The 24,189-nt window shown below is 37.8% G+C and overlaps 1 protein-coding gene across 1 annotated transcript in view; it reads left to right on the top strand.

Moving 5' to 3' along the window:
- Nucleotides 1-10,982: 10,982 nt before the first annotated feature.
- Nucleotides 10,983-24,189, top strand: part of LOC109260812 (ceruloplasmin-like) — a 29,666-nt gene continuing 16,459 nt past the window's right edge. Inside the window, exons 1-10 of the mRNA XM_019439261.2 lie at nucleotides 10,983-11,137; nucleotides 12,248-12,498; nucleotides 13,936-14,148; nucleotides 14,648-14,818; nucleotides 15,644-15,886; nucleotides 18,536-18,701; nucleotides 20,499-20,629; nucleotides 20,987-21,127; nucleotides 21,632-21,843; nucleotides 23,519-23,669. Of these exons, the coding sequence (XP_019294806.2) occupies nucleotides 10,983-11,137; nucleotides 12,248-12,498; nucleotides 13,936-14,148; nucleotides 14,648-14,818; nucleotides 15,644-15,886; nucleotides 18,536-18,701; nucleotides 20,499-20,629; nucleotides 20,987-21,127; nucleotides 21,632-21,843; nucleotides 23,519-23,669 (1,834 nt within the window). The remainder of the gene's footprint in view (nucleotides 11,138-12,247; nucleotides 12,499-13,935; nucleotides 14,149-14,647; nucleotides 14,819-15,643; nucleotides 15,887-18,535; nucleotides 18,702-20,498; nucleotides 20,630-20,986; nucleotides 21,128-21,631; nucleotides 21,844-23,518; nucleotides 23,670-24,189) is intronic.

Genomic DNA, 24,189 nt, shown 5'->3' on the forward strand with positions numbered 1-24,189 from the left:
CCCAGCCCGACTGAATCCCAGCTACCCACAGCATTAACTCACTTTTTGGCTTCTTTCCCTTCTTTGATTCACTTCCCAGTGCCAATTAAATGTAAATATTGCAGGATTTTAAAGTCATTGAAAGTAATGGAGAACTGCTCAAATCACACACAAGGTTTTGACAAATAAGGATTTGGCAGGTTAGGTTAGCAAATGTTTGAAGAAAAGTAAAAAAAAATTATGACAGGTTATATGTGTCAAAAGAATGATTTGAATATGATAGATTAAGAGATGCCCTTAGGGGGCGCTTGGGTGGCTCAGTTGGTTAAGCGTCTGACTCTTGGTTTCAGCTCAGGTCATGATCTCACGGTTCGTAAGTTCAAGCCCCACATCGGGCTCTGTGCTGACAGCATGGAGCCTGCCTGGTATTCTCTCTTTCCCTCTCTCTCTGCTCCTCCTCTGCTCTGTCTCTCAAAATAAATAAACTTAAAAAAAAAATTTAAAAGGATGCCCTTAGTATTCCCTTCAATATTTAGCAAAATGACCCTATTTGTAAAGGTACTACATATATCGAAAGTGAAATGAAGGAATCTATATTGTGCTCTCTTAAAGCTTTGTTGACAAAAATTATAACATTTAAATCCAAATAACACTTGATTTGCTTTTGCCTCATCCTAAGATTTTGTCCAGACTTACAGGCCTAATCAAAATTGTGTGTTAGTGCCGGGGTGCAGGTCATGATCCCAGGGTCATAGGATTGAGCCCCTACATCGGGCTCCAGTGAGCATGGATACTGCTTAAGATTCTCCTTCTCTCTCTCTCTCTCTCTCTACCCCTCTCCCCAGTCATACTTTTTTTAAAATAAAAAATAAACAAATAATTTTAAAAATTGTGTTAAATATAGATTAAACCATGTAAAACTTATTTTTAGAAATAAAAAAGTAACATTTAAACTGATATAAAATAAAATAAGCTTATTTTCCCAATTGGTTTCATTTCTTTTTTTAAAAAAATTAATGTTTATTTATTTTTGAGAGAGAGAGAGAGATTGAGAGAAAGAGAGCGTGTGTGAACAGGGGAGGGGCAGAGAGAGAGAAGGGGACACAGGATCTGAAGCAGGCCCCAGGCTCTGAGCTGTCAGCACAGAATCCAACACGGGGCTCAAATCCATGAACCATGAGATCATGACCTGAGCCAAAGTCAGATGCTTAACCAAGTGAGCCACACATGCCCCTATAATGTAGTGGTTTAAAGATGTACTCTGTTTTCTTTGAAGAATTCTGATCTACAAAATCACAGTTTGCTCATTCTTAAAGATATTAGGGGAACCTGGATAGACAGGACTAGCCAACATTGTACTGTTGTGGGAGGGAAAAAAGTTTTCTCATGCACAGTTGTGTCATAGTTGCACCTGAAAGTAGGAAGTAGGAACATTATGAAGGATATGCAATGTGATGTCCCCAGAGCCATCAGTTCCTGGTTCCTTCAAGTCACTATCTTATATCTTAGTCTGAAAACCATGAGCGAAGTAGGTAAAACAGTGAGGCAAAGTGACATACAGTTTTATGAATATGGAAGGATCCTTTAAAATACTGTGGCACAACAATTTGTAATGAAGAGGAAAATGCTTGAAGTACAGAGAGGATAATCTGATTTTTCAGCGTAGCACGTTGCTTATGAACTTGAGCCCTGGAGCCTGAATGGCTGACTGTTCAAATTCTGGCTCCGTCTCTAATTGGCTGTGCAACCTTGGGTGGGAGTCTTACCTTCTTCCTTCTGCTTTACTTGTCTCACTCTTGAGGTGGTAGAGATTAAATGAGTTAAATTCCTCAAGTGCTTAACACATGTAGAAAGCAGACCAAAATTGTCATTATTGTCACTCTTATTGTTTTTCCAGGTCACAAAGCCAGTTTCAGGGTATTCTACAATGCATTCATTCAACAAACATTCATTAGGCACATACTGTGTGCGAAACACTGTTCTGGATGCTGAGGATACATCAACAAACAAAACTAACAAAAATTTATGCCCTAATGGAGTTTACATTTGGTAAGAAGAGACAGACAACAAACCTGATAAATAAGATTTGATAGTAAATTGGAAGATAAATGCTATGGACAAAAGGAAAAGTAGGGGGAAATCCCACATGCTGGGGAGAGGGGAGGTGGAGCAGGTGTTGATATTAAATCATATGGTCAGGGTAGACCCCACTGAGAGGGTGACATACATACATATTTATTTATTTATATTTTATTTATTTATTTATTTATTTATTTATATTTTAAGTAGGCTCCACACCTAACGTGAGGCTTGAACTCATAATCTTGAGATCAAGAATCACATGCTCTACCAACTGAGCCAGCCAGGCACCCCAAGACGGTGACACTTAAATTAAAACCTAGTGGATGTGAAGAAAGGAGCTATGAGGATACCTGAGGGGATGCATTCAGGCAGAGGAAGTGTCAGCGCAAGAGGCTTCTGTTGCAGGTGTGGCTGGTAAGGCTGGGGAGCAGCAAAGAAGCAAGCCTGGTCAGAGCAGAGCAAGCAAAGCAGAGAAAAGTGGAGGTGGGAGAAAAGAGGTAACAGCAGGTGAAATCCTTAAAGAGCTTTGAAGGTCATAGAAGGGACTATGGATTTTATCCTGCAGGAAATGGAGAGCCATTGCAAGGCTTTGAGAAGAGGAGTGACCTGATGGAATTTATATTTTTAAAGGGTCACTCAGGCTGTGTTAAGAACAGACTGGAGGGAGGCTAGAGCAGAAGCAGGAAACTATTTTGGAGGCTGTTACAGTTCCCAAGAGGGACACAATGAACGGCTTGAACCAGGGAAATGTTAGGAGAGGTGGTGAGAAGTGGCTGGATTTTAGATTAAGTAAAACCTTGGATTGCAAGTAAGTTGTTCTGTGAGTGTTCCGCAAGATGAGCAAACATTTCTAATACATTTTAACTTGATAAATGAGTGGTGTCTTGGAATACAAGTAGTATGTGACACGGAACATCACATGATCACAGATGAGCCAATGATTCTTCTCTCTCTCTCTTTCTCTCTTGCTGCAGGATTGTGGGTGATCATCTCCCATGCTCAGATGCTTGGTCTCAGGCTGCGGCGTTTGGCAGAAATCAGTGATTTTTTGGAACATTGGAAGGTGCCCACTACTGGTACTAGTGTTTTTCTGTTTGTATTTTTTTTGTTTGTTTGTTTTGTCACTTCAGAGCACCTATGGAAAGTCCTTTGCTTTTCCATGCAAGAGTAAGCTTGGGAAGGCTTTGCTTCATTCTAGGTCAGGCTGCCTGCAGGTAGACCCTTTCTTCTGCTGCCTCACTGCCAGTTACATTAAATACAGTATATGACAAGAGTTTATGAATACTGTACTGTAGTCAACATCTGTGCGAACGTATACTATGGCTCTATGCAGAAAAAGGTTGAAAAGAAAGGAGGTAAAAAGATGGAGCTGATTACAGTGGAAGTTAAGAAGGAAATCATCAAGAAGTGTTAACGGGGTATGCGAGTGGCCGAAATTGCAAGATTTTATAAGAAGTCTATGTCTTGCATCTCGTCTGCAGAGGAGGGGGAGAAAAAGGCAGAGGAATACCTCACTTCAAATGAGATTAGGGAGATGTGTAAAATGTGGGAAGCAGTGCAAAATTTTGTAGGAAAGCATCACCCGAATAAGGCTGTAGCAGTGAGAGCGATGAATCTGTTTAACGACAATGCAATGTCACATTTACGCGAAATCCTCAAAAGGAGGCAAAATCAATTGTCATTGGATAGGTTCCTTGTTAAAGTGGCACGAAAAGGGAAAGATTCCATTGAGCCAATAGATAGCAGTGATTCCGTTAGTGATAGTGAAAGTCGTCCTACACAATAACCCTCCTCTCTCTTGTCTCCCTCATACCAGCCATGAAGGTTTTCAAAGGTAAGTGCAGGTTAATTTTTCTTCATCTTTTGCATTTGCTTTATTATTTTGTATTATATTAAATTATTGTATCATTTTTATATGAATATTTTTGGGTTGTAGAATAAATAATCTGAGTTTCCTTTATTTCATATGGGGAAATTCGCTTTGATAGGCAAGTGCTTTGGATTACAAGCATGTTTCTGGAATGAATTAGGCTCACAAACCAAGGTTTTACTGTACACTTTGAACAGGTGACAAACTGAATGTGAAATGTGAAAAGGAGAGGAGATAAGGCTAAATCCAACGTTTCTGACCTGGCTTAGAAGGCTGAAAGTGCCATGAACTGAGATGAAAACGGCAGTGAATAAAATGGTTTTCGCAGGATGAGCAAGATCGGTTCAGTTTTGTGATTCTTCTTCTTGTTTCTCTACAGGTAAGATATTTTCCTCTTTCTGGCTTCTTTCAAGATGTTCTCTATAGATTGAGTATGATATGCTGAAGTATAGGGTTTTGTTTTTGTTTTTTGGTATTTATTCTAGCATTTGTTTTCTGAGCCGTTCGGATTTGTAGCTTAGTAGTGTCTGTCACTAAATTTGGAAACTTCTTGGTCCATATTACTTTAAATATTTATTTTAGTCCATTTCTTTCATTCTTCTTCTGGCCCTCCAATTTTGTTACATTTAAAAATTATCTCATAATCCTGGAATATTCTCTGTGTGTATGTGTGTGATTTGTTTGGTTTTTTGTTTTCATTCTTTTTCCTCTTTGCATTTCAGTTTTGGAAGTTTCTATTGACTGATCTTTAAGCTCACTGATTCTCTCCTTGGCTGTGTCCAGTCTAATGAAGCATCAGAAGCACTTTTATTTCTGTTATAGTATTTTTGATTTCTAGTATTTTCTTCTTCTTCTTCTTCTTTTTCTTCTTCTTCTTCTTCTTGTTATTATTATTATTTAGAATTTTAATCTCCCTGCTTGCATTACTTCTCTAATGGGTTCAGGAAAAGTTGTTGATTTCCAGTTTGTCCAGTGTTTCTTATTGTAAGGATGGTAGTGATGACATCCAAGCTCTTAACATGTTGGAGCTAAAAATGAAAGTCTTAGAAATTCATATTTGGGCATATTGATATCGAGATGTCTATGAGGTTGTTGTTACTCAAAGTATGGTTCATGAATCTGCAGCACTGGCATCCCCAGAGAGCCAGCACAGAAATGCAGAATATTGAGCTCTACCCCAGACCTACAGAAGCAAAATTTACATTTTGAAAGATCTTCAGACTTTTATGGGGATTCATCTGCATGTTTGAGAAGTGCTGTATTAAACAATTAGGCGGAGAGGTCCAGGTTGGAGACATAAATTTGTGAATTTTAGTCATGTTGACAATATTTTATTTTATTTGGAAATTTTTTTCTTAATGTTTATTTTTGAGAGCATGAGGGGGGAAGGGGCAGAGAGAAGAAGACACAGAATCTGAAGCAGACTCCAGGCTCTGAGCTGTCAGCACAGAGCCCCACACAGGGCTTGAACTCACCAATCGTGAGATCATGACCTGAGCTGAAGTTGGTCACTCAACCAACTGAGCCATCTAGGCACCCCTATAATATTTTAATAGTAGCTATGTCATAGACTTTTTTTCTAAGGGAGATTAGCCTCAATGCACTCCAACCAAACCACAGGAATTTACCTATAATTGAATAAGTTGTGTTTATTGCTCGTTGCAGTGTAAGACAACACATACCGTGGAGAACCACGGAGTATCTCAGACAGAAGGTGTTACAAAGGACGTATAGGATTGGTGCTTGTGTTAGGTGATTTAAGGGATGTTTAAAGAAGTAGGGCTTTAGGGGCACCTAAGTGGCTCAGTCGGTTGAGCATCCAATTCTTGATTTCAGCTCAGATCATGATCTCACGACTGAGATTGAGCTCTGCACCTAGCTGAGGGTGGAGCCTGCTTAGGATTCTCTCTCTCCCTCTCTCTCTGCCCCTCCTCTATCTCTCTCAGAATAAATAAATAAGCATTAAAAAAAAAAACGAAGCAGGGCGTCTGGGTGGCTCAGTCAGTTAAGCATCTGACTTCGGTTCAGGTCATGATTTCATGGTTCATGAGTTTGAGTCCCATATTGGGTGAGCTCGAGTCCCACTTTGGGTGAACAAGAGCCCCACTTCAGGTGAGCCTTGCTTCTCTCTCTCTCTCTTCCTCTCTCTCTCTCTCTTTCTCTGTCCCTTGTGAGATTCTTTCTCTCCCTCTCTCTCTGCCCCTCTCTCACTTGTGCCCTCTCACTCTCAAAAAAAAAAAAAAAAAAAAAAAAAAAAAGAAAGAAAGAAAGAAAGAAAAGAAAAGAAAAAGAAAAGGAATCAGGGCTTTGCTCTAGATTGGATGCAGTATTGATTCTATGATTCAATATCTTAACAAAGCAGTCAGTTATAGCCAGGATAAGAGAATACTTGGTTATTTTAAAGGTTTGGGCAATGTTTGTGTTTTTCATGTGTGTTCAGACATTACTTTGGAGTGGACTTGTTTTTGTCTTGATCCATCATAATCACAGTAGTGTTGTCTGATGTACTTTTTTCTTTATTCTTCATTTTCAACATCTTCCCACTATTTCATTCTATGCCTTATTTTGTGGGCATCTAGTCTCTCATGGTGTCTACCCCATACTCTGAAAGCTTGTGGTTTACGTATTTTTAACCTGAGAAGGACACAGGGCTCTAGCCTAAGTGTACCTCTCTGACCCAGCTAATAGTTGCTCTACTTATTTAACTCTTATCTGGTTGATAGTTGCCCTGAGTTGCCCAGAGTACCAGGCGGGGAGGTTAGTAGTGAGAGCATCCATTAGGCTTTAAGGCCTGGGTTTAACTTTGACAATAACACCTAATTGCTTTGGTAAGTTCCTTACTAGAACCAAGTTCTAGTTTTCTCAATTACAAGGAGCCTAACAACTTTCCTTTCAGGATTTTCTGACACAATTAGAGTTACTGTTTAGAAAGTGACTGAGGATGTGACTTTCAACAAATGGTGGCTATTGGTAGAAGAAACAGAAAGAATGGAAATGGGTGGAAAAGTTGCTAACATCTACCCCACTGTCTTTAAACTCCCCATCCTGCCCCCACATCATTTACATCCCATTGGTCTACCTTGTTGGAAGATACAATTAGAGTTTTATATTCTGAGCAAAACTTAGCATTTATTGATTAATGTAGAAGTACATATGCTTAAACTACTGAAGCCAATTAATAAGGTCACATGGAAGAAATATTTGACTTGGAATCCCGTGATTTCTATTTGAACCCTGCCTGGCACCATAACTTGGAAGTGTAAATCCTGTGGCAAATTACTAGGCCCTCTGAACTTTAGATGCTTCATGTATTAAACAGGTATAAGGGTTGGGTTGAGGGAGAGTGTTTTGAAGATAACATTTTGAAGAATACTGTTAAAGGTATTTTGTATATTGTAAAGCTTTTAAAACATAAGGTGCTATTATCATTAGGTCCCTGTGCATATTTTCATGTGCTCTATTTATTCTTAGACTTATTTTTAGCTGTGGAATAGAAAAACCAGGAAGGAATCCAAATTTTCCTCCAAGGTGTTTGAGCTTATACATTTGAGCCAAATTCAATAAAGCTTAGCTAAGTAAGTTGCCTTATGTTCTTGGGATACAAACCAAGAATATAATCAAATAATGGTTACCAACTTCAAAACTGCTGTACCAAGACGGATGTATTGAGGGCTATGCAGGAAGGGAAGGGCAGAAATTTTTATTTTGCCAATCCATAAAATATAACATTATCTAAGAAAAAGTACCTCCTTCCAACCTCCTCCCTACCCAACCACCACCACTACCACCACACACACACAAAAAAAAAAAAAAAAGAAAAAAAAAGAAGCCAGTTTCCCTATTCATTTGTTGAGAAGAAGAAGAAGAAAAAAGAATATTTACCAACACCATTTTCATTGTCTGAGGGGAGGATGTTTAACTTTCTTTGACAGACTAGAAGCTAGGTCCTCACTGGACCACCAAACTTTGATTATTATTACCCTCATGTTACAGATAAGGGGACTTGGGTTCAGAATGATTATGCAACTCATTCCAAATCACACAGCTAATAAATGGTGGAGTTGGGAACTGGAGATAGATTTATTTGATTTGAATACACTAGACTTTTCATTTCTTAGGGTACTTACTGAGTTAAAAAAAAAAACAAACAAAAAAACAGTCAGCTGAATGGGTCTTCTATTATCCACCTTCCAGAATAAAATTAATGTTTCTGGGAGGATGAGGAAAGAAGTCACAGAATTTCAGGATAAAGAGACATTAGAAAACCCATTTAAGGGATCTTGCCGCCCCTACGTGATGGGTAGATTCTTCCACAGCTACTGGTCTAGACCACAGGGAAGGTCCTAAGGTTCTTCCATATCCAGAGCTAAATATGTGAACCAACTATTCCAACCCACGGATTTCCTCCTTGAAACCATAGAGCCCATCTTAAACTCCTCTCTCTCATAAGACCCACATGTCTGACCCATGTCTGGATCTTCTCTTCAACCCTTTCAACTGTTTCCCAAAGGGTGCCACTTGTGAATCCTTTCCTCTTGATTTTTCTATGGGCAGTTTCTCCACACACTGAGGTCCCACCAGGCCCAGCTTTTCTGAATTTCTTCCAATGTCTTCTGGTGACCTTAAAACCTACCAAAGCAGTGGACTGTTTACCCAACTTCCTTTTAATGTTTGTTTATTTATTTTTGAGAAAGAGAAAGAGAGAGACAGAGCTCAGGCAGAGCAGGGGCAGAGAGAGAGGGAGACACAGGATCTGAAGCAGGATCCAGGCTTTGAGCTGTTAGCACAGAGCCTGACATGGGGCCCCAAACCCATGAGCCATGAGATCATGACATGGGCCAAAGTTAGGTACTTAACCAACTGAGCCGCCCAAGCGTCCCAGCCCAACTTCCTTTTAAAACTCACCTAAGAATTCACAAATGTGAATAAGTTTTGTGATACAACAACATAGAAGTTTTGATTTTGGTAGAATTTAGCAATTGTTGCTTATGAGGAAGATTGATAGCCTCTTTAAAAAAAATTTTTTTTAATGTTTATTTGTTTTTGAGAGAGAAAGACAGAGCATGAGTGGGGGAGGGGTAGAGAGAGAGGGAGATACAGAATCTAAAGCAGGCTCCAGGCTCTGAGCTGTCAGCACAGAGCCTGATGTGGGGCTCAAACTCATGAACCATGAGATCATGACCTGAGTTGAAGTTGGACGCTTAACTGACTGAGCCACCCAGGTGCCCCTATAGCCTCATTATTTTTTAATGCAAGAAAGAAAAAATGCAAATACTTTGATTTTTAGAATCAAGTAATATAGAAATGCATTCTCCTTGTAAGAAATAAATATAATAATCGTATCTCTTCTCAGTGCTGTATGTGTGTTTGATATGTACCCCCCCCCTTTTTTGGCACTTTCTTAAGTTAGTATAGACATCAGTCTGAACACCCAGTAAAAATATACTTTGATCTTGTATGTTTTAAAAAATAAAGAAATTACATTCATGATAAAAACATGTTGCACTTAAAATGAAAGAAGTAGACTTCTAGGCAGTGATATGTAAAGGTGTCTCAAACATGTAGTTGAGAAATAAGAGCAAGCTGCAAAATAATACATGTTATATGATTGCAATGCCTTAATATTCCTAAGTGTGCATTTCTAAACCTAAGTCAGAATACCACTCTAACTGTTGAAAGGCATTGTGGCTTTCTAAATGGAAAGTCTCAAACAAGGTCTAATAGTAACAGATATCCCAATATATGATGACACATAAATCAATGGCAAAGACTCCTGTTCCTTTCCTTACTTACTGTAACTGTGGCAAAGGCACTCTATTTATTTGTTCCAAAAAATTTAGCATTTATTCCTTGACATTCCTAGAGGATATACAGAATAAAAAGAAGAAATCTGTACAATTTACAATCTGTTGGGAGTAAAGAAAGTCCATGAAAATTTAAACAACAGTACAAAACTGTGTGGTCAACTACCAGGCCTGGACACTGTAGCTGGTGAATTCAGAAAGAGAGAGGTGTCTATAGGCCGAAATAATCATGGCAGTCTTCACTGAGGAGGTAAAATCTCAGGAGGCTTGAAAAATGGGAAAAATTTGGATAAGACGAGGAAGGGAGAAGGGGAGGGAGGAAATATCAGGCTGGGGATTGGGTGTGCATATTATCAGATGAATTCAGAAAGCCCACTCTAACAATGGGGAGGAAGAAGGTAAATAACATTTGCTAAAGGCTGACTGTGTACCAGGCTCCTCATGTGTCCCCAAGGTCCTCTATAATGTGTGCTGTTTTATCTAATTTTCACAACTTCCTAATTGGGAAAGTAATTGTTACTATCATTTGATAAGTGAAGGAATTGAGCTCCACAATTACACACAGGTTACACAGTGGGTTAAGTGGCAGAGTTAAGTAAAATGCAAACTCAGAGCTGTCTGATCGCGGGGCTCAGGTATTCCTCTGCACCCTGCTCTGTGTCCCTACTCAGTCAACTTCCCAGAGAGAAGGGATACTGAAGTTGAATTATGGAGACGAACTTGGAATATCAGATTGGGAGCTAGATTATGGATAGTCTTCGATCTCAAGAAATTTGAGAATGATGTAAAGTATTAAATGACAAGGAATTTAAATTAGCATCTAGAGGAACAAATTATTAAAATTAACATATAATGAAGAATCGGGGAATGGTACATAGATGGACTGGAACAGTGGGAAAGTGGAGGCTGGAGAGTAAACTGCAGACAATTCCAGTAATTTAGGAGTAGATAATAATTGTCCCGGGATGATAGATGATCTGGGTAGCCTATGTACCCAGTAATTCAAGCAAGCTCTAATACTGGCGAAGAATCAGTGTTCTCTATTGGTTGTGCAACATTTCACCCAGCCTGACTAATGAAAACTAAATGCATTTAGAACCAAAATGACGTATGTGTAGATGAAACACATGATGGACTCTTATGCAACCCTGATTTATGTAAATGGATACAAATAAAGGAAGAAAGCCTGGATTATAAAAGAAAGGCAGGCATCACTCATTTAGCCTCTCCAGGCTTAGGGCTTGAAAATGAAGGCCCTTTTACCATTAATGTTTCTGTTTTTTGTTAGTTCTCCAGGTTGGGCAAAAGATAGGCACTACAGCATAGGCATCAAAGAAACCACTTGGAACTATGCTCCTACTGGTAAAAATATGCTCAATGGGAAGCCTTTTTCAGAAGATCAGTAAGTAATACCTTTGCAGGGAAAAGTTGCTATCAGAAACAAAAGTTGATAATTGTTATTCACTGATAAAATGCTGATGAAAAATTTCCCATGATTGACCCTTTAAGGGCACATTTGTTATTAGAACCACTTCCTTTTGTTCCTTTGTTTGTTTGTTTTCTGTTTTTGCATTTATTTATTTATTTAGCTAAGCATAGCACGGAAGACAGATATTGATAGAAATCAGAAATCATTCCTTTAAAAATTTTTTTAACCTTTACTTATTTTTGAGAGACAGAGAGAGAGCATGAGCAGGGGAGGGGCAGAGAGAGAGGGAGACACAGAATCTGAAGCAGGCTCCAGGCTCTGAGCTGTCAGCACAGTGCCCAACACGAGGCCAAACCCACAAGCCGTGAGATCATGACCTGAGCCGAAGTCAGACGCTCAACTGACTGAGCCACCCAGGCACTCCAAAATTATTCCTTTTAGAATTGTCACCACTCTTGCCATCATGGAACATTATTTCAGGGATCATCTCTAATTCTGTGATTATCATCAACTTTGTGTGGTGCTCAAGATACGAAACAACATTTTTTCTTCTGATATGGAGGGTGTGATGGAGATTGTAAAAATTGCAGCTGTCTTCTTGATTTCTCTTTTCAAATAATTGGGAGGAAGAAATCTAGAGGTTATGGACGGGGTTCTGATTTACCATGTTTGTTGGCAAAATGACCCTAAGTCTACCAACAAATATACAAATCCATTTAAACATGTAAATAATTCTAAGTCATAAGAATTGATCTAATGCTAGAGATCTAAATTACCCTTCAAGTGAGGTTAGAAACCTTCTTGTGGCTTAGTACAAAAAATTTGTTAAGTCCTGCAAACCAAAATGCCATGTATATTTGTATTTGTATTTGATCTCTTCATCACATACTCCAAACATTCTCCTTGCCTACAGTACCTTTTTTTTTTTTTAAACTCCCTTAGCATTTTCTCTAGTGTCTTGAATTTTGTCTATCAAAATCAGACTGCAAATCTTCTTACTTCTAGTTTGAGTTGATTTAACATTTTTTCTTTCCTGTCAAAATATGTTAAAGTTCTTGCTTTTTGTTTCTTTATTTTTTACAGAGAGTTTCAGTCCTATGTATATCTACAACGAGGCCCAAACAGGATAGGATCTGTTTATAAAAAGGCTTTGTATTTTCAGTATACTAATGACACATTTCAAACGATCATTGAAAAACCATCCTGGTTGGGATTTTTAGGTCCAATAATTAAGGCAGAGACTGGAGACTTCATTTATGTACATGTAAAAAATTTTGCTTCAAGAATCTATAGTTTCCATCCTCATGGACTCAGCTACACTAAAGAAAATGAAGGTAAGTAGATTCTCTTACCTTATATTTCTGAGTTGTTGTTTATGGAAAGTATGAGCCCATCACATCAGGGAAAGCAGGGTAATTATCAACTAGTAGTCATTTGGGATGAATGCAGACTCTTACTTTTGATGTCTTTAAAAAAATTTTTTTTAATGTTTATTCATTTTTTGAGAGAGAAACAGAGCACAAGTTGGGGAGGAACAGTTGGGGAGGGGCAGACGGAGAGGGAGACACAGAATCCAAACAGGCTCCAGGTTCTCAGCTGTCAGCACACAGCCTGATGCAGGGCTCGAACTCACGAACCGTGAGATCATGACCTGAGCTGAAGTCGGACGCTTAACTGACTGAGCCACCCAGGGGCCCCTGATGTTTATATCCAAGACAATCCTTTTTCATTTTCTCATCTTGAATAAGTGACTACTCTTCTGCAATTCCTGGGAAAGAAAACATACTTTTTACTTTTCACTAGTAATAATAACACAAACTAACTATATTCATGGCTTAATGGAGAAAGCATGGGTCATGTTCAATTTTTTTTTTTTTTTTTTTTTGGGTAGGAGACACTCATGAGAAAATGTTAGGTTAGCAGAAATACTATTCTACCCCCACCTCACTTCACTTCCTCATGGATGAGGATTAGCCTCTTGAAAACATCAGCATCAAGAGCAATGATTTTTTTCCAGACAGTATCTTGTCTCCCAAACATCAACACTCACAGTTGCCTAATGGTGCTGGAAAAAGGAAGGAAAGAAAAAGCCAACAAAGAAGGTTTTGTGTTCAGCGTGGAGAAAGGAGGGTCTTGAAAGATGGGTAAATGTGTGAGCGGTTGACCATGCTTCCAAATCTTCTATTGAATGGAGGAATTTTATTCATAGTTATGAGGGCTCCAGCCTCAAGAGAGAAAGATCTGAGGCAAAATTCTAGGAAAAGAAGAAAGAAAGAAGAGAAAGCCTCCAGATTCAGAACTGGGGTGATAGCTCAGGGTAACGTAAGCTATGCAAAGGGCCACTTTTGCACTCTAGTGGACTGCTTGGAGGACACATGGATGCCTCTCGATGCCTGGGGTCCCAAGTCTAATTTGCAGTGAAGAGAATAGGGAAGGCAACTCAGGAGCCCAGACTTCTGTATCAAAGGTCTAGGCATATAGTAGATGCACAGTAAATATTTCTGGAATTCATAATAATGGTGATAATGGTATGCAATCATGCTGCTTGCCTCATTCCACTTTAGTCTAGAAACTGGACAAGCCGGACATTCAGGTGGATGCCAGTTAAAGAAGAAGAGACAGGAAGCAGGAAAGAGGAGGGGAGAAATGCTCACTTGATTCTAAAAATGCAAATTAACATACATTTATGGCTTAACAGAGAAGCATGAGTCACATTCAAAACAGTGCTGCCCAGTAGTTATTGTGACCACAGTGCAGATTATGTTTTCTAGGTGCTCTCTATCCTGATAATACTACAGGATGGCAAAAGGAAGATGATCGCCTGGAGCCAGGGGCACAATATACTTACAAGTGGTATGTAGAAGAAAAACAGGGGCCTGGCCCCAATGACAGTAACTGTGTGACACGGATTTACCACTCCCATGTAGACACTCCAAAAGATGTGGCTTCCGGTCTTATTGGACCAATTCTGACTTGTAAAAGAGGTAACATATTTTTTCAAATCTCATTGTAGCAATAGAACCAGAATAAGCGGGCTCTCCCTCGCTCTCCTAGTGGAATTTTTCTATCAAATGAGCTCCCTTTTCCTGCTTTGACCTTGATTCTCCAGTCGAGAAAGTAAAGTTGCTCTCTCAGACTCTGAGCACTAGATGGCGATGGTGAGTCCGAGGCCTCAGTTCAAGTTCAGTGACGCAAGTTGGTCACTAGGTGGTAGTCAAACCCGGTAAACTTCACTTGGTGCCACCTTTTCACAAAATGACCCCTTTCTCCTACAGAAATATGTTGAATCAGCAGAGTGCAAGAAAGTAGGAAGATGAGAAGTTGTCTGCCTATTCCTTGCATGCTTTGCTCCTTACGGTTCTGTCTGTAGATGTGCAAGATTTTACTTTTATATTTTAAGTTGAATCAGTTAGAATCACCAGTTTATCTCGCAGCAAAAATAATTATTGCAAAAAGCAAGTTTTGTTGTTCCTTATGTTTCAGGCACACTGGATGGAGACACCGAAAAAAATATCGACAGGTCTTATGTTTTGATGTTATCTATAACTAATGAAAACAGTAGCTGGTATATCGATGAAAACATTAAGAAGTATACTGAATCCGGCAAAGTAAATACTAGTGATCCTGGCTTCCAGGAGAGCAATCAGATGCACTGTAAGATTAAAGAAAACTTCCTTATTCATAATATCCTGTAATTCTAACTTCTGTGGTTCTATTTAGTGATTTCCTTTTGTTCAAGTTTGTGTGGTTGAGTCTACATTTTCCAGTTTTTCGCCCAGGGCACACTGGTTGATATACAAGAGTCATCTAGTAAGTCCTGCTGGTTTGCAAAGTGTCGTAGCACATAAAGTTAGGTAGGTGCATATGTTTTCTATAGTCTGATATTGATCAAAAGTGCATGGGAAATACATAGGAAGGATGTAATTTTAAGGTAATAAAATATTATGGAAGAACAAAAACATAACTGACCAGATATTTTACGAAAATGTGTTTCTACATAGGATTTTTCAAAAAAGATGCTCTCGTTATCCCAGTCACCTCTATCCTTGTTCTCTTCCTTCTGGGACTTAGCTTCTTTCTATTCTTTTCTCCTCAGCTCTACTCTCTGCCTTCCAGCTTACCTTCCTCCTCTTTCCTCTAATCTCTGTGCTTCTAACACTTCTGATTATATAGATATATATAGATATATAGATATTGATAGCCTCTTTGTGTGTGAAACATAAATCAAATCCTCTGGTAGATTATGCGTGAGAAGAATGCTGACATGGTGAGGTTTGTGTAATATGAGGAAATGCGCAGAATGTACAGCATGTGGTCCTGATCTACCACGTGTGATAGATCAAGGCACGTTTGTTTTCTTGGCTTAGTTGGTAGAGCACGTGACTCTTGATAATCGGGGTCATGAGTTTGAGCCCTGAATTGGGAGTAGAGTTTACTTAAAAATAGATAAAGTAAAATAAAGTATATGTTGGTTTTCAGCAATAAACGGATACATGTATGGAAATCTGCCCAATCTCACCATGTGCTCAGAGGACAGGGTCAAGTGGTATATTGTTGGCATGGGTGGTGTGCTGGACACACACCCCCTCTATCTGCACGGACAAACTCTGATATCTCGGAATCACAGGAAGGACACCATCACCGTCTTCCCTGCCTCACTGGAAGATGCCTTCATGGTGGCCAAGGGCCCTGGAGTATGGAAGCTGGGATGCCAGATATATGGTAGGGATTTATTACCTTTATGTAATATAGGTTCAGAGAACTTTCAAGATTACAACCCACCACGAATGCCTTATCTTCCAAATGGAGAAACTGATTTCTAGGGAGGTGATGGCATTGCCTTTTGGAAAGTCGGTAAAGGGATTAGAACTGGAACCCAGGTGTCTGACACTTAACTCCATAAAAAGGAACCCTTTTAGATATACTAGGATGTTTTGTTTTGTTTTTACAAAAAAAAAAGTTTTGTATTTATTCGTTGGTGAGCCTTATGAAAAGCCTGAATGTCATAGCACATATTACCATTTGTCTGTTTGTTTTTTAGTTGAGAAAACAAGTTTCAAGAAGTTAAAACACTTGCACAAAACCCTATAAGAAGAATTGCCAGGAATTATGTAGGATCAAATGATTCTAACCCAGAACTCAGGAAACCTACGTATTTTCATTTATTTAACTCTTCATTCACAGTCTCCATTGAATAACACGATGGCCAGTTATGATGTTATTAATCTTTTCTATTCTTAAATAGGATCAAACTGTACACATAATCTTGCAAATGTTTTGTTTTACCTTTCAATCAAAAAACATCGTTGTTATTAGAACTGAAGAATTTCACTTTTCTTTTTTTGTACAAAAATGGGGTTTACTTCTCTGATCAAAACCCATCTTTTTCTAAGTCTCATCCTTTGGTTAGCATCATGCTTCAATTAATTACTTAAAGAAGTATACAGCAAGTATTTATCAGGATTTGTTATATGCTGTGGCCTTCCTAGGGCTATGGGAAAGAGAACCCCATGAAGTTCCCATAACTCAAGGATCAACTTTAATGATTAGAAGTTTCTCACTTAGAGGGGCACCTGGGTGGCTCAGTTGTTTGAGCATCTGATCTCAGCTCAGGTCATGATCTCACAGTTCGTGAGTTTGAGCCCCACATCGGGCTCTGGCTCTGCTGACAGCTCGGAGCCTGGAGGCTGCTTCAGATTCTGTGTCTCTCACTCTCGATGCCCCTCCCTGGCTCACACTCTATTTCTCTGTTTCTCAAAAATAAATGAAAGTTTAAAGAAATTTAAAAAAAAGTTTCTCACTTAGAAAGGAATATCATTTTCAGGTGAAAATGTACACTCAGCCCCACTCTTCCTAGTTATTTACTTTGCAGACGGTGTCTTCAAGTCAGGTCTGGCCCTCAACTCTGCTGAAAAAATAGGGTTGGCCCTAAGCACAATTGAAGAAATTTCTTAGAGTTCCTTGTCTGATTTGATTGACTCTATAGCTTTTCGTGTGTTTAATCAATCTCTTTCTGAGTCCTAGAATTGTTTGTGGTTTTAAAAATTTACCTCCACTCTTTTAAAAGTGTTTAAAATTTATTTAAAATTTTACTTTATGTTGTTAGTAATTACAGGATACATGGGTAGACTTTTGCTGGAAAGAAAGGAAGGACAGAAAGGGGAAGGAAAGAGGTGGGTCGAGGATTAGGTGGGAGACAGCAGGCAGAAAGAGTGAAAGTCTAATGTGATGTATGTGGGCCAGCTTGTGCTAGCTCAAGAGGGCTGAGAGTTAAGTCAGCCAAATGGTAAACTCTTGGTAACTTCAGACTGCCCACAGTGGGAGTGTTTAGACCACAAAAATTAGCAAATAAATCAAATGTTGTGTTTTTTGTCTTTAGAGCGTCTAAGAACACACCGTTAGTCCAACCCTCCCATCACCATCCTTGTCCCTCCCAGACATTACACCCTGGGTACGAATACTTGGAAACCTGTTTCCTATGCATTTTCACATAATGTATGTGAACATGTAGAAACAAAAATACATAGCTATATTTTGTGTTTTGTTTGACATAAATAGTTCATATTGCATATAATTTTCTACTATTTGCAATCTTTTCTATGACATTTCTTGAAATTTTTTCTATGGCGTTCCCCATACATCTAACTTGTTCTTTTAAATTGTTGTATAGTTTTCCATACTGGGAATGTATCCTGAATTGTTTAACCATTTACCTACTGATTGGCATTTGAATTGCTTCCACTTTTTTGGCTTATCACCAATTTTATAATTTACATATTTTTTATTTGTATCTTTTTATGTATATGCAAATATTTTTCTTAGTTGACTACCAATAAGTGAAATTATATACTGGAAGGTGTTTAATTTCAACAAATTCTGTCAGATTGCCTTCCAAAAAGTTACCCTAATTTACACTGCCACTGACAGTGCTCTGAAATCAAAGCACAAGACTGATGCCTTCATGGAAATGTTCCTGCCTTGATTTTCTTTCTGTCTGCCAACTAGTTAATCTAATAAATCAACTAATTCATTCGTGACTGATGGTAGTAATTTTATACCCATGAGGAAAGATGTTTTTGGCCAAATAGACTCTCAAATTCTTCCTGGTACACAGGTGCCATCTTCTTCTAGGGTTTGGTCCAATGGTGGTTATTATTCTTTGGTAATATATGTTCCTCTAACATTATCTTGGTATCCTGCTTTTTGTACTTGCTTCATACATTTTAGGTTTTTACACAGAGTCTGGAAGTAAAATGCTTTGAGTTTCTCAAAAAAGGAGACGTTGCAATATTATTGACTAAAATACAAAATATATATGGAATAAGAAAAATGTTTTAATAACATTCTCTACTTGGGTTTACTGTTTTTCAGATAGCATGCAGGCCTTTTTCAATGTAACGAATTGCCACAAACCTTCAATAGATGTTACTGGGACACGTATTATACGTTACTATATTGCTGCTGAAGAAATTGTTTGGAACTATGCTCCATCTGGTATAAATCTCTTCACTAAAAAAAATTTAACAGCCGCTGGAAGGTAATCATTCAGGGATTAAAATATTTATGATTAAATAAAGATAATTGAACTTTTTCATAACCAGCTACTCTTAAAAAGGATTTAAGTAACTTATAATAAAAAGGTACTGATAAAATAAAAGTAGACAAATAATTATATGGGTAATTAGAAAATATTGAGTCGAAGGATCACTACTACACAAAATAGTTCTCTATTTTACCTGTGCCTTGACAGCCAGTGCAAAGTAAAACATACTTGCTCATTGTTTTTTCTTAGCACTAAATTTTAAAATAGATTTATTATGTATAATTATGAGACATAGTGGATAATGTCATCAATAACAATTTTACAAAGATTCAAAAAGTTGCCATGTATAATTTATACTTTCTTGCTAAGGTCTAAAGGCATAATTAAATAATTTCCTGTGAAATTATTTTTTTTTAATTCTTTTAAAATTAAGAATTTAATTTCTTAATTAAAAGAAGAAATGAAATTCTTTTTTAAATTATTTTTTAAAAATTCTTTCCTGTGACATTCTTAAGTCACATTTTATAAATATTTTTTATTTAATAACACCTAAGACTATATTACCAGTTGCTTTTTTAATGACCCAAACTAAGACCAAAATACATTACTGTGGCATCAGCATTTAAAAGTACACAAAAAGTCTTTCTGACTTTTGTATTTACCAATTCAAAGATTACAGGAGTTTTATTTATTTAAAAAAAATTTTTTAATGTTTACTCATTTTTGAGAGACAGAGTGACAGAACATGAGCAGGAGTGGGGCAGAGAAAGAGGGGGACACAGAATCTGAAGCAGATTCCAGGCTCTGAGCTGTCAGCACAGAACCTGATGTGGGGCTCAAACTCATGAACCATGAGATCATGACCTGAGCTGAAGTTGGATGCTCAACCAACTGAACCACCTAGGCACCCCAAAGATTATAGGAGTTTTAACCCTTCTGGTCTGTTGAATGAGTTATATGTCAGAAAATATCAAGTTCTAAAACCACCAAGAAATATTTCCCATTATATTTATTTTTCTCCAACTTGCTTACAGAAAATTTGAGAAAACTAAGAATGTTATATCAAGTGAATATTTTTTGTTACATCTTAAATGCTCATCAACAAATTACTCAATCCGTGTAATGGAAATTTTATATTAATTGTTAGAAAGATATCTGGGCTTAGAGAAAAAATTAGATTCAGAGTTAGGTCCAACTCTCATTGTATATTAACTAAAATAGGTATGAATTAGTAGATTTCTTTCTTTCTTTTTTTTTTTTTTCTTTTTTCAGCTTGCTTGATTGTCCTGGCTATGAAATTCTCTGATGTCTTAGTATGACAAGTCACTACTTCACTGCTAGGGAATACTTTTTCTCAGGGGACCCAACTTAATTTTATCATAATAACGTTTAAAAATAAGAATGACATCTCTCATCTTAATATTCTAGCATCTCTGCACATAGTTGTTTAAAAAGTAGTGTTTGTTACTACCTGACTGAAAAAGAATGTCTTTTATTCCAGTAGAAAGTGTGAACTACCAGGTAGACAAAAATACCCATGCATAGATAAAAGGCTGAAAAGAAATCCATGGAAAATGTTGACAGTGATTATATGTAGATAATGGGATTATGAAGATTTTTAAAATTTTCATCGTATTTCTTCTCATTTTTCAAATTTTCTAAAATTAACATGTGTTGCTTTTATAAATAAATTGCAAGTACTTTAAACCAGATATATGTAGATTCTTACTTTCTTTTCACATGATCACTGTTAATTTGAAAGTTCTTTGTGTATCTATTTTCTCTGCACAGTGAATCCCAGGTATATTTTGAAAAAAGCCCAACCAGAATTGGAGGATCTTACAAAAAAATAGTTTACCGTGAATACACAGATGCTTCCTTCCGAACACAGAAGGCAAGAGAAAAGCACCTTGGAATCCTTGGTAAAATTCTATTCATAGTTTGCAGGGTTATAAACACTGTTTGTACATATTCTGTGCAATCAAAATAGAAATTTTAGCTGTCATCTTATAACCTTATGAAAACAATACATTCTGATTCACGCAATTCTAAACTATAGTCTTTTATTTCTATACATCCAATAAGATTAATATATTCATATGATCCAAAGTGACTTTCTAAAAAGACCCTGCATCATCTAGAGCTCTTGAAGTTGGAAGTGTTTCTGGTTCATGACATCATCTCTTTAATTTGTTCCTAAAAGAAACTTACTCAAGTAACATACCTGACAATTGTGTTTGTGAAAACCGAGAACAACTGCTAATTCTGTTGGTTTCTAGGCCCTGTCATTAAGGCAGAAGTGGGACAGACCATCAAGATCACTTTTTATAACAATGCTTCCCTGCCACTCAGCATTCATCCTCATGGACTACGTTACAACAAGAGCAACGAGGGCTCATTCTACGAAACACCTGGAGGAGGTAAGTATAGCTCAAGGGAGGTCCAAGCAAGCCATACTGCAGTAGAATGTCATTTGGAAAATAAAACTCCTCCTGGGCGCCTGGGTGCCTCAGTTGGTTGAGCCTCGAACTTTTGATTTCTGCTAGGGTCATGAGATTGAGCCCCGCAGCAGGCTCTGCACTGAGCATGGAGCCTGCTTGGGATTCTCTCTCTCTCTCTCTCTCTCTCTGCCCCTCTGCTCACTCACACAAGTGCGTGCGCACGTGCACTGTCTCTCAAGTAAATTTGAAAAATAAGATCAAAAGAAAAGAAAAATTTTCCTAAAATCATTATGAGCCCACTTTTCACATCATAACAGCTCTGTGTCCTTATTATGGCAGTAATCCATCCCTAACACCTTTCAACTGCCACCCAAGGTGCTATGAGGTGAGCAAGATACAGTCTTTGCTCACAGAGATCTCACAGTCTAGCCCAGGGTCCTTCTGGTGTTAGGTCCTATTTCACAAATATTTATTTCTTACTAGGTATCCCTCCACCCTCCTCACATGTAAATCCTGGCATGACATTTGTCTATACATGGGAAGTTCCAAGAGATGTAGGTCCTACCTCCGTGGATCCCAACTGCCTGACTTGGTTATACTATTCCTCAGTAAATATGACAATAGACATCAACACTGGCCTTGTAGGGCCTCTTGTTGTGTGCAGAAATGGAAGTCTCGGAGAGGACGGCAAACAGGTGAGTCATGGAACTATGTCTGGTTATGCCTTGGTGAGAGGTTGCCTGAGACAGAACTGCAGGGGAAAAGCAATGTGGCAATCAACAGTTTCAATTTCTTCTGTGTGCTGATTTTCCCAATTCTATCCTTTTCTTAACTCCAGGCCTGTATCTTCCCCTGCCCGATGAACACCCACCCTACCATGTTCCAGATACCTCTAATTCCACTTGACTGTTTTAACTCTTTATCTCACTCTGGACAACCACTACCTGCCCCTCTCTCCTGTAAATCAGCCTTTTTGCCTCTACTCTGTCTCTTAGTTAATGACATCACCCAGCCCAGGACTTCCATCAACAACTCCTTTCTCACCTTCAGTATTAGTCACCAAACTCCCAATACCCCTGCTTTTTTGAGGCACCATCTCCTCTTTCTGAATTTCTTTAACCTCCTGACTCCTGTTTCCACTCTCATTCTGCTTCAGATTAGCTCCACAACCCTTCCTTCCAAATCCAGCTATAGCAGTCTCCACACGAAAAATCATTTTATAGTTTGTTGCCTCAGAAGTCAACATACGAGGCCCTGTTGATCCCTCCAAATCCATGCCTCCTTCCCTGCCACCTGCACACACAATTCTGGCTCCACTGCAAAATTAGCTTGCTAGTTCCTGGGGAAGAGAGTCTAATTCACATCTCTTTGATTTTGCCCTCTTCTTTTACCTGCTGAAACGGGAGACATTTTTAAAACTCTGAAGGTCTCTTCCTGCCCTTCACACAATATTCACTAATTAATGTGGTTTCTGCAGGTTACCATAGTTCCTTGTGTATGTTTCTGTTGGAACACTTATCTATGCAATTATGTTTACTGGAATTTCTGTCCCACTAGACTATAACTTTCTTGAAATCATAACAAGGTTTTATTAATTTTTTTGGAACAACCACAGCCCCTCTCTGACATTGTAGGAGGTGCTCAATAAATGCTTGAGGAATGAATTTCCCTTGTTCCTCACTCAAAGTGAACTAATATCCAATTCCTTTTTTGCATTTTTCTGCATTTTTTATTGTATTATCTTCTCTTATGATTTATAAGGTAATAAAGCCTAATAAATCCCTCCAAATAAATATATGTATAATTGAATGTATATTTTACTTAAAAATGAGACTATATATTAATAGGCATCCACATAATGAAAGTGTTTCAAGTCTCATAATTCTTACCGTACATATAATTTTTCTATTTATACAAAAATATAAATATGTGTACAAATTTAATTTCTTCATAAATGCTAAGAATGCAGACTTCTTCATAAACTTCATAAACTTCTTCATAAATGCTAAGAATTCAGACGTTTCAGAATTGAAAATATTTTACTTACTTTCTACAAAGCATCTCATGAAAAGCCACTATACACATCTATGATCACACAGTTTAATTTTATGAAGTTCAGATGTAGGGCCTTGTAAGTTCAGAGAAAAAGCTTTAAATGCAAATAGCTGTAGATAATTCTTGACTTCTTAGTTCTGTGATAAATCCATTCACTGGGATTCATGCCTTTATATAAAATGTCCATAAGTGGATTTTTTCAGAAGTATACAAATCCCTTTATATAGGAAATCCTATGTACATATCAACTATTTGACTAGACTTTGTATATAGACTATATTTCACATCTATTCCTTTTTCTATTCTCATCCACAGAAGGGAAAAGACAAAGAGTTTTACCTGCTCGCCACAATATTTGATGAAAATAAAAGCTATCTCTTAGATGAAAATATCAGAACATTCACTACAGAGCCTGAAAATGTGGATAAAGAGGATCCAGACTTCCAAGAGTCTAACCAGATGCACTGTAAGGGAACATTCAGTTTATAAGACAAATGTATTAAGAGTTGTTTAATTTCATTGAGCCTAAAGGATTATGGATTGTTTAAGAGAGACAAACATTTTCCCCCCAGAGTTTTGGCTACTATGTTTCATGTTTCTTTTAAAGTTAATTTCCCCACAAAAATATTAACTATTAAAATGGTTATGTTAAATTCAATTTACTAAATATTTAACAATGCCTTTTTGGTGCACTATATTGTTTAGCTATTACTAGATGTGAGACAGAAAATTCATGTATTTTTCTACTGCCAAATTAGTGGTATAGGTGGGTGGAGTGTTTATTGAGTTGGTTAGTTAGTTGATTGGTTGGTTGGTTGGTTGGTTGGTTGGTTGGTTTTTGAAAACTGTAGGTATAGGGGGAAAGGACTGGTCTAGAATCTAGAGACGTAGACTCTGATCTTAACTGCTCTCAATATTAGCTCAATGACACTGGACAAATAATCGCCTCTTTGGCATTAGTTGCCTTAAGTCTAAAAGAAGGGGTT

This window comes from Panthera pardus, unplaced genomic scaffold (genome assembly GCF_024362965.1).
Source record: "Panthera pardus isolate Hobbes unplaced genomic scaffold, ASM2436296v1 HiC_scaffold_16, whole genome shotgun sequence".
Classification (NCBI taxonomy): domain Eukaryota; kingdom Metazoa; phylum Chordata; class Mammalia; order Carnivora; family Felidae; genus Panthera; species Panthera pardus.